General features: G+C 37.8%; 1 protein-coding gene across 1 annotated transcript in view; it reads right to left on the reverse strand.

Annotated features, from left to right (window-relative positions):
• The window catches only part of spns3 (SPNS lysolipid transporter 3, sphingosine-1-phosphate (putative)), an 8,791-nt gene extending 2,742 nt beyond the window's left edge, over nucleotides 1-6,049 (reverse strand). The window contains exons 1-8 of the mRNA XM_029448017.1: nucleotides 5,915-6,049; nucleotides 4,755-4,986; nucleotides 4,601-4,666; nucleotides 4,184-4,320; nucleotides 3,361-3,512; nucleotides 499-565; nucleotides 275-417; nucleotides 1-25 (exon numbers count right to left, since the gene is read on the reverse strand). The exon at nucleotides 1-25 is cut by the window's left edge and continues 128 nt beyond it. Of these exons, the coding sequence (XP_029303877.1) occupies nucleotides 1-25; nucleotides 275-417; nucleotides 499-565; nucleotides 3,361-3,512; nucleotides 4,184-4,320; nucleotides 4,601-4,666; nucleotides 4,755-4,965 (801 nt within the window). The 5' untranslated portion in view covers nucleotides 4,966-4,986; nucleotides 5,915-6,049. The remainder of the gene's footprint in view (nucleotides 26-274; nucleotides 418-498; nucleotides 566-3,360; nucleotides 3,513-4,183; nucleotides 4,321-4,600; nucleotides 4,667-4,754; nucleotides 4,987-5,914) is intronic.
• Between the last annotated feature and the right edge of the window lie 4,214 nt (nucleotides 6,050-10,263).

The following is a 10,263-nucleotide window of genomic DNA, read 5'->3' on the forward strand; positions in this document are numbered from 1 at the left end:
CAATGATGACCACACATAGCTTTTACTGGGGCAGAGTAACAAAATGAGGAGATTAGTAAATGTTTAATCAAAACTCATATCTGTTAACTTGATGGGACTAATGTAAACTATCACAGTGTAAATTAGAGCCTGACCAATACATCTAAGTAAAGAAATTCACATTGGCTGATATATCTTTATCTTTTTTATACTCTCAATCATATCTGTATTGGCTTCAACAAACCAGTATAAACCAGACTATAGTTTTAATCTAGTATTATTTTTCATGTCCTACTTTTTCAAAAGATACTTGACGTCCTCCAGGTAAGAGCTTTGCCCTGTAACTCCCTCTCCCTGGGTTTCTGCTGCTCCTCTGGGTGGATTAGGGCATAAGAAAAACAGCAAGACAAGTCCCACCACACCCAAGATAGGAGTGATCTGATAACACAGAACAAGTTTGTAATATCTATCACTCTATATTTATTAGTGCTCAGCTAACATTAATAAAAATCTTCTCACCCTGAGAGCCCATTGCCAGTTTCCTGTAAGAGCAGTAATCCCTGCCCCTGTTATGTATCCAAGACCACTGAAAACACACAGAAAAAACATTTGAGTGATCATTAGGACAGAAAGTGAAGGGTACATCTGTGCTGTGGTCACAGAAACAAGTCATCTCTTTGCATGTTGATTTTACTTTGAACCTTCGTATTTTGATTCCGTCAACTGTGAAACTTTTGTGTTTCACCTTTTTAGCCAACTTCATACCAACTCATTTCCACAAGTTTTACAATTGATTTTGTAATTTTATGGTAAATAGACCCCATTTACAGAAATGATGATTTCTTTTGGATTATCACTATCATTAGTGTTGGTTGTGCGGGTACACAAGATGCAATACGGACATGAACGGTATGGGCAGTGTAGTGAAGTGACAGGGTCATCTTCCCATCATCCTTTTCACAACTTTGTTCATCTTTGATGCCCGAAACGCAAAGGTCACTGAGCAAGTGAGTTACTGAGTGATGAAGTCACACACCACCCGTGTTCAATTCAAACATTTGTATGCGCATTTGGAAGTATCACTTTGAAAAAGTTACATGGGGTCACCTGGTCAGGCGGGCGACACCATGTGCTATATCCTAATGTTGCAGCCCAGGTTTGAATCTGGCCCTTTTTCTTCCTGTCGTCCCCTCTCTCTCTACAGCTGCACTGAATAATAAAGGGAAAAAGTCCTAAAAGTAATCTAAAAAAATCCTTATGGAAACAACAATATACAATAACTAGTGCTGCCAAGCGATTAAAAAAATGAATCTAATTAATTACAAGCCTTGTGATTGATTCATTTAATCGATTAATCGCATATAACAATATTTGCTGTGAGAGCTCCGTGCAACGGGGGGGCGCGCCTGTCAGAGCTCCTTGCTCCGTGCTGTTGGACCAAAAGTCAGGGGCATCTAGGAGCGCGATTAATCTGCGTTAATATTTTTAACGTGTTATTTTTTCTGTGATTAATTAATCGAAATTAACGCGTTAATTCGACAGCCCTAACAATAACATTTTCTCAATTGGGCGTTGGGAGTTGATGTGCTAATTGTATTATAGAAACGTCTTGGCCAAATAAATACTGACAAAGTGAATTAATTAACATGAATGAGGAGCTGTTTCTGCTGGCGGCATCTTCCTGGATATTCCCATAACGTGCGGATGCGTGTCTTCTCTCTGAACAGTATGAAACATGGCCAATACTCACTGACATAAAAGAGCAATTCAAACAACCCAACTTGGCCATTACCTTGTTTGTTTTTTTGGAACCAGAAGGGACACAAAAAGTGAAGTACAACCAAACGCTGAATAAGACATTTTTAGGCAAAAATGTTACAATTAACTTTCATGAATTGAAAACCCACTATGCAAGTGTTAAAGTTCTAAGACGAAAACACGGACAACACCCACATTGTGGTAGCAACCTGCCAATCACAACATAGACCCACCCTGCTTTATCGTCTATTTTACCCTAAATGGAGACATCATTTACTAAATGGACATCATGCTGCATTGAAGAAGGCTTTAATGCCTGTCATGATCCTGGATTTTAGTTTTCCTGTTTCCTGTTTTACTTTGTAAACAACACTCACGTTGTGTCATGTCTAGTTTTACTTCCTGTCTTGGGGTTTTCCCGCCTTCCGTGATTGGTTTTCCCCGCCCTGATTTGATCCTGCTGTGTCTAATCACCTGCTGCCTTATGTCTTTGCCTGCCTCCTCCAGCTGTGTCCTGTTCATGTGATAAGTTGTCTGTGCGTATACACCTGTGTGTCCCATTGTTCCTTGTCAGTTCGTCGTCTATGTTTCCTGGTGTGGTCGTTTATTTCTGTGTTGATCCTGGTGTTCTCTCGTGCCACCCTGGCTTGTCCTGTTTTCAGTTGCCTTAGCCTGCTCCCTCAGTTTTGTATTGTATTCAGCTTTGTTATTAAAGCTCGATTTTTGTTTCCAACCAGCCTGTTGTGTGTACTACGCTTTGGTTATTGATTGATGGAATTGGAACCTCTCAATTCAAAAGGAATAGGCGTGAGAGTGTTTCTGCTGATAACTTCAATGCCACCACAGCAAAGGGGGAGAAAGAAAACATATCATTCAATAATAAATAATCTGATCTGGTCATTGGTACGCAACACGTTTGTCAGGGCAGGCATTGAGTTAGCTAAATTACCTCGACTATATGCCTATGTGCATAATATCTAGACGGATACATTTATGTAGCCTAATTGAACTATTACTGTAAATTCTCAAATAGTGACCAGGGACATTTTTGTATTCACCTCAACTGCAGAGGGTACCAGCTTTATTTGAGCAGTCTTAGATTAGAGACATGCCTTTATGTCTAATTCACTATGTTTGATAAGTATAATTGATAATAGAAAATATTTTAGAATAAAGCATTGTTCGTCCAAGAACGCAATACCTATTCAACTTCAATCACTGTGGGTGTATGTGTTTAAGTCCCAGCGTGTTTTTGTAGTACCGTATAATCACCACCAGATGGCAGTAGCTTCAATTGAAGTACAGTATGTATGAGAAGCGTGAAAGTCACTGAATTGGTCCTCTATCCATTTCATTTAGCATGGATATATTGTTGAATGTATTCAATTAAAACAGTTCTTAATTATTTGACTCAAATATAATTTAACCGTATCATGTGATATGGTACTTCAGTACACTTTAAAAGCAAATATTACTGGGGTCACTACATAAAATTGCAGATTAACATTTAATTCAAAAGAAATTGACCATACACAATCCAGCCATATACTAGGTTTCAATCTAGATTAAAACATAATAAATAAAATAAAAGCACTGTTGCCTTAGATTGCGTTTGTTTCTAACCTTCCGACAGGGATAAAGAGGTAGAAGATGCAGATCATCATGCTCCGTTGAGTCCCAACAAAGAGGTCACCAATGATGGTAGGAGCAATGGTAGAGTAGCTGGCCTCCCCTATCCCCACCATGGCTCGCAACAGCACCAGAAGCCAGAAGTACTGAAGAAATAAAACAGTATAGAAGCAGTATAAAAATTAAGTCCCAAACACCAGAAAGATCTTCTCACAGTTTAACATGCACCATTCTTATAGCTGAGAACAGTACAATCAACAATACATATTCATTTCCAAAGATTGAAATGGGATTTCTCTATTGTACTTAAAGGGGTAGTGTGGATATTTTGAAGGGGGTTGTATTTAGGTAGTCAAGGAGGGACCTTACTGTGTCATCTGCGTGGCAATTGTATTTTTGGAAGATACGTAGAGCCTAAAGGGAGCATGTACAAGGCAAATAGTATGGGCCCTAAATGTTGCCTTGAGGTACTCCACAGGTGATGAGAGAAGATGAAGAGAAGAGTTTTTCAGCTTTGACAGAAAAAGATCTACTAGATAGGAGATGAACCACTGGAGGGCGCTACTCTGGATACCGACCTGACGCTCGAGGCGGTTCTGGAGAATAGAATGGTCAACTCTATCGAATGCGGAGCTACGGTCTAGGAGAATTAGTATGGCACATCTACCAGAGTCAAGAGATGGCAATAGATCGTATAGAATAAGTTCATGATGAGGTCAAATTACAAGGAAAGAAAAACTACTAGCGCAGGAATTGACATCATTGTTGCTTCTTATTTCTTGTAAAGTGTATGTGAACACATCTATTTCTCACTTACTGACTGAGTCACAAAAGAGCTGGCGGCTGCCATCACAAGCCACACACTCAAACCACCAATCATGATGTATTTCCGGTTGTAGCGGTCCCCGAGGTAACCAAAGAGAGGGGCCAAAAGCAAGAAACTGCAGATGAAAACTGTAAGAACATTAATAAGAATTAATTCCTTCTTCATCCTGAGTCTGTCCTTTTTTCAATTCTTGTGTCAATACACACACACACACACACACACACACACACACACACACACACACACACACACACACACACACACACACTTATGTCTTGCAATAACCAACAGTGCTCTGCAATTCACTTGCTGCACATGTTGCATAACTTCATCTCAAGTAATGCAGGGTAAAAAGGGGAACTTTAGAATATAGGTGTATGTGTAAGAATGTTTTCAGCATCATCATACCTGTTTGTATAAGTGCAGCTGTACTGTCACGTATATTAAAGAACCTCTGAATGTTGGGTAGGATACCTAAATGACAAAAGGCACATTTAATGTGGAAGCCCACAAAATAGGAAACAGTTGTTTTTTGTTAAAAGGCGTCAAGACGTTGTCTAACCTGCTATTGTGTACCGTTCTACGTAGTTGAGCAAGTTGACGTAGCAAAGCACAGCTACAGCTATGTAGGCGCTTCTCTGTGATATGGCTGGTTTCTCCTTTTCCTCTGCCTTTGGTGTAAGTGATGAAAGGCTGTTCATAAAAGAGCCATAAGGTAGTCCAGAGCCGGAGCCCACACTCCATCGAGGTATCGGTCTGTCCGTTGGCTCCATGGTGAGCAGTTCTTTCTTCACCTGGAAATGGAGAATGTGTGACCTAGTTTTAGAGAAACCATTTACCCTTTGCATTTGACCAAAGATGATAATGTAACAGCGTGTGCACGATTTGGAAACAAGTCTTATTAGACAATTCAATAAAGCTCAGTGACAGGACTGAGTTTTACTCTATTTCTAGTGGGGGGGGGGGATATACACGTTTTTAAGTGGATACAAATTACAGCTCCTCTTAAAAATAAAGTGGGATTCCATCACAGACAATAATTGACTATCTATCCCACTGTTCGTTTATCAACTTACATCATGCTTTCCAATGTGTTGCTATTGAAGCTATGGGCCCCACAAGTAGTGCAGTTTAGAGAAAATGTGTTAATGTGGTGTGTGGAAACACTTTTGAAATAGTCCATATAACAGTAAAGGGCACATTACAAAACTATGTAACAATAATGTGCAACTATGTCAAAATGTCAGAGAATGGAGAAAGAGGGAGTTCTTACAGCACCATAGAAAAGTAGACAATGTGATTATGGAAAGAGTTCAGAGGTCATTATATATTTAAGGAAAATAGGCTATAAACTTACAGTCCTTACAAATACTGAGCAATTTAAAAACGACTGTATAAAACCATGCAGAGGTCAGATCATCACAAGATAAGAAATATTTTAAATAAAATTATTTTAGGAGATCATTTCAAATGTGGTATGAAAAGCTGATGCATTCTCCCCAGTTAGAGAGTTAGTGCAGTGTTAACAATGACACTATTGTGCCTGAAATATCTTCTCTCAACAACATGTGGAAAACAATTGCACTGTTTAAGCTTTGGCTACTAGAACCTGAAACCTGCTCTTTTTATTAAACACACTGATACTGTTCATATCACACAGGTACAAGCCTTCAGATATATAAACTGTCTTAATAAAAAGATAAAGACAAAACATGAACTCACTTGCTTGTTGATGATGTCTTGTTTATGTTATTTTATCAGTTCATTCCATATTTGCATTTGTCAGAGTACGGTGTTGCTTCCTGTGTGACTCTGAGGCTTGAAGAAGCTAACAGAGGACTCAGCTCTAACATGCCTGAAGAGATATTAAGTTAGTGAAGGGACCAGCCCCCTCTGGGTTAGTCATATGCTTTCACACAGATCTTCACTGTGATGCAATGTTGTAAACAAGCCAAATATTGACATCTTGTCTTTGTTTTTTTCATTCTTTCTTACAATAAGCAGGAAATGAGACAATGATGTTAAATAATTGGCACAACTAGCTTATGAGTCAGGCTCATTCATTGATGAGTTTTGAACAACTTTATACACACATCAGATCGCACACCAGGATAAAATAAAAGATATTATCTGTGATTATGGTATTTCAGTCCAAATGTTTGTCCAATTGGGGAACGGAAAACTAAAAGGTGGTACTACCCATCACCCAAAATAACTTGCGACTTCTAATTTTGGAACGGGTGTCATCAAAGTCTAAGAAGTGTGTGTGCCCTAAAATGCATTTTAATTTTCTAATAGCATGGTGGAGGATGGAAACTGCTGCCTTCTTCTTATTCTTCATGTCTCAACTAAAACCAGCATAGTTGTTTAATTGGCGACACTGCTCCGGTTATTTATGTTCTGTTTGGTATTACATTTCCATGTATCAAACTCAGTTGTGGACAGTAACTAAGTACATTTACTAAAGTACTCTTCTGAGGTAATTGTACTTCACTTGAGTATTTACATTTCCTGCTATGCTATACTTCTACTCTTTTTCTACTCTTCTTCTTCAGAGGGAAATATTGTACTTTTTACTCCACGACATTTATCTGACAGCTTTAGTTATTTTAAAGATTTACATTCCATGGATAATACAAAACATAATCAATAAATAATGTATCATGTATTATTAAAGGTTAGGATAAAACTGATCCCTTGATGAAATTCACAAGCTACCTGGCAGTATACACAGCATAAATAATAAGCTCCTCCTTTACCAGCAGTATACACAGCATAAATAATAAGCTCCTCCTTTACCAGCCGCAACATTATAGCGATGAACACATTAATGCATCAATAATTATAATGTAATAATATAATATATATTATTCTGAAATGAGCCTTACTTTTTGTACTTTACGTTTATTTTGATGCTAAAACGTTTGTACTTTTACTTTTGAATGCAGGACTTTCACTTATAGCAGAGTATTTCTACACTGTGGTAATACTACTTTTACTTATGGAAAAGATCTGAGAGCTTCAGTTCTCTACTGATAAAAATAATGTAGATGTTTTTATTTGAAAATCGTTATTATCAACGTGTCTTTCACCATTTTCAGATTTCCAAAATGTTCTTTAGAACAGTGAGTTACCTGTGAGATAACAATGCCTCAAATCTTTAACAGAACATTGTAAAATAAATACGTCTGTCTCAAGACCTGACCTCCCAACACTTCCACGAAGGGATTGACTGACCTTTTAGCATCGTCACAGGGTGAACTGTGTCACCTAGTTTAGTGACTTTCTAACCTCACTAGATCAAACATAACGGACTGTGCAACACACACCAGAGAGAAACAGGAACAGGCTGATCCACCAGCAACATAGCTGAGTGAGTGAGTGAGTGAGTGAGTGAGTGCGTGCGTACGTGCGTGCGTGTGTCTTTGTGTTTGTCATGATCGCTCAACACGATATTGCAATCACAATATACCAACAGACTTCTTCCTTCACACAAGTGTGAGATCATTTATCACCTTCGGATGAAGAAGCACTCTGTGATATTAGTGTTCAATGAACACATGGCAGATAATATCATCCTGTAAGAGATGAGGAGAAAATGTTATGAGCCAAAATATAAAATAACTTGTGAATTATTAAACAAGAATGGAAGTTAATAATCTTCTGTCAATCTGGATGTGCATCCAAAAACACATGGAGAGACAGTTATACAGACTTTTAGAGAATTCTTTAAATCCAGTTAATGTAATATTGTGCATAACCACTAATCATGACCACTATTGCCGCTGTCTTGCCAACAGTTGATGTAATCCCCCTAAAGGAGGATCATTTTGAGTTGAGTGTGACCTATATTGGATTACAGTGTCTCACTATGTTTAAGAATTATGAGAAATTGGCAAAGTCTATAAGAATTTTCTGCGAAATGGCAGGAAGTATCACAAAATTTTTGGGGTAATTTGTTGCATACCAAATTTGATGAGGGTTGGTGGTGATTTATGTGGCAGAGAATCTGTTTTGGGGGACATGGTGGGCCTATTTTGGCATGTGATTGGTAAGTTTCCTTGAAACATAACATTCTTTATAGATGGCTACATACCTGACCTAAATGCTACTCGCATTATCTACACCAAAATAAAGCAGGTCATCTTGACCTATTGTGTGGCATTCAACTAAATGAAGTAGTATTTGAGATGTCATGTCTGGGGTTGACATTGTTTTGCAATTGGTTTTCAAACAGGAATACTGGTTAAGTACAGTAATATCATTACAGTAAGATTATTACATGTAATAGTGCTGACCAAGACACAGACGTACATCAAAAAGACCATTACAGCAAATCTGCACATTGTCTACAAATTTACATTTTATTACTGTGCATGGATAACATGCAGAGTTTTGAGACACTGAAATGGGCAGTGAAAGTGGAATTATTAAATGGATTTCCAACAACTGTAGTACACTGAACAAAAATACAAACACTTGTTTTTGCTTCCGTTTTTCACAGGTTCTGGCACACAAAAGGCTTATTTCTATCAAATGTGATCAAAAAATCCATGTTAGTGAGAACTTCTCCATTGCCAAGATAATCCATCCTGTGGTGCAAATCACAATGCTATTTAACAGCATGATTATTACACAGGTGTGCCTTCGGTTGGTCACAATGAAAAGCTTTCGCGTAACCAACTTGGCTGGGCAAATGCTCACCTCCGCTGGTGTCTGGCACTTTGGAAGTGTTTTCATGGATTTCTGTGTGACCAAAAACTGAATATCTGTAGCCCTAGTCATGTGAAATCCATAGTTCAGTGACTAATTAATGTATTGTTTTAAGATAAAACTGAATATTTTATAGATTGGTCTTTTGACAGAAAAGTTGGCATCCAGAAAACAGGGCTCCCACACATAACTTTTACTGTAACAAAATGAGGAGATTAGTAAATATTAATAAAATAATATTCATCCATTTGTATCCTCTTATCCGGGGCCGGATAACCAAAAAAGGAGAGTACAGAAATATGATTAAAAAACAGTGACACCATTACATAGTTGGTACACCACCGAGCATTGACATTTTTCAATTGTAAATGTCCTGCACAGTACATATCCTGGTCACAATTATGTAATAAGAAAACTTAAAGGATCCTTATTAAAAAAGGTTTTTTTATGTGTTCAATTAACAAACAGATGGAGATTTGTGAATGCTCTCATCAGTGTATTGGACTGAAAAATCCAGTATTGGCCTGAATATAGTAGTAATCCAATATGAGTTTCCATAGCATCTAGTGTCTACTATGATCATTACAGTCATCACTAAGATCCAATTTCAAACCAATTTGATGAAGCTAAAAATGTTCATATAGATTCAGGGTTGATGTATGACTATGGCTCTTCAGAGTAAGTCTCAACCATTGAGCTAATTGTTTTAATGGATAAATGATATGTGCCTCCAAGTGAATACAGCAGGCAATTACAATTACATGCTTTATCTATCCATTGTCCAAGATAGGCACTGCCCTGATTCTCCACAACAATCTGAATCTTACGTCTGAGAACCATTCAACCCAACCTCCAGACAAGACTAGACAAGTAAGGCCAGATTTCAACAATGCAAATGACAGTCAAAGCATCATCAACTGTCCAAACCATTTTATTCTTCTCATGTTCTGCAGAATAAATATCCCACAAATTCCCCATTTTGAATCTCAAAGAGGTCATATGTGTTATTGACTGAACTTAGATGTGTCCAACCTGGCAAGACACCTGGACCTAACTATTTTTTTTTTTAACACACAGAGGGACTTTCAATAATTTGCCACAAGAAATGTTGTCCTATTTGAGAAGAGTATAGTGGTCATAGTCCAGCTGGAACAGGCATTAGCTCATAGAGCAATGCTACTAAAATAAAAATGAAAATAAAGACTCGCATTGACATCTAACTTCAGTTAAAAAATACAGGTAATATGAGATATAGGGCGTGAACATGTATTTTTTTTATTTGTGAATGACAGGGTTGTTGCAATAAAAGCCAGATTGAAATCGAAGAAATATCCAGAAGGTGGCAGTAACGCATCAAT

The sequence above is a fragment of the Cottoperca gobio genome, chromosome 14 (assembly GCF_900634415.1).
Source record: "Cottoperca gobio chromosome 14, fCotGob3.1, whole genome shotgun sequence".
Classification (NCBI taxonomy): domain Eukaryota; kingdom Metazoa; phylum Chordata; class Actinopteri; order Perciformes; family Bovichtidae; genus Cottoperca; species Cottoperca gobio.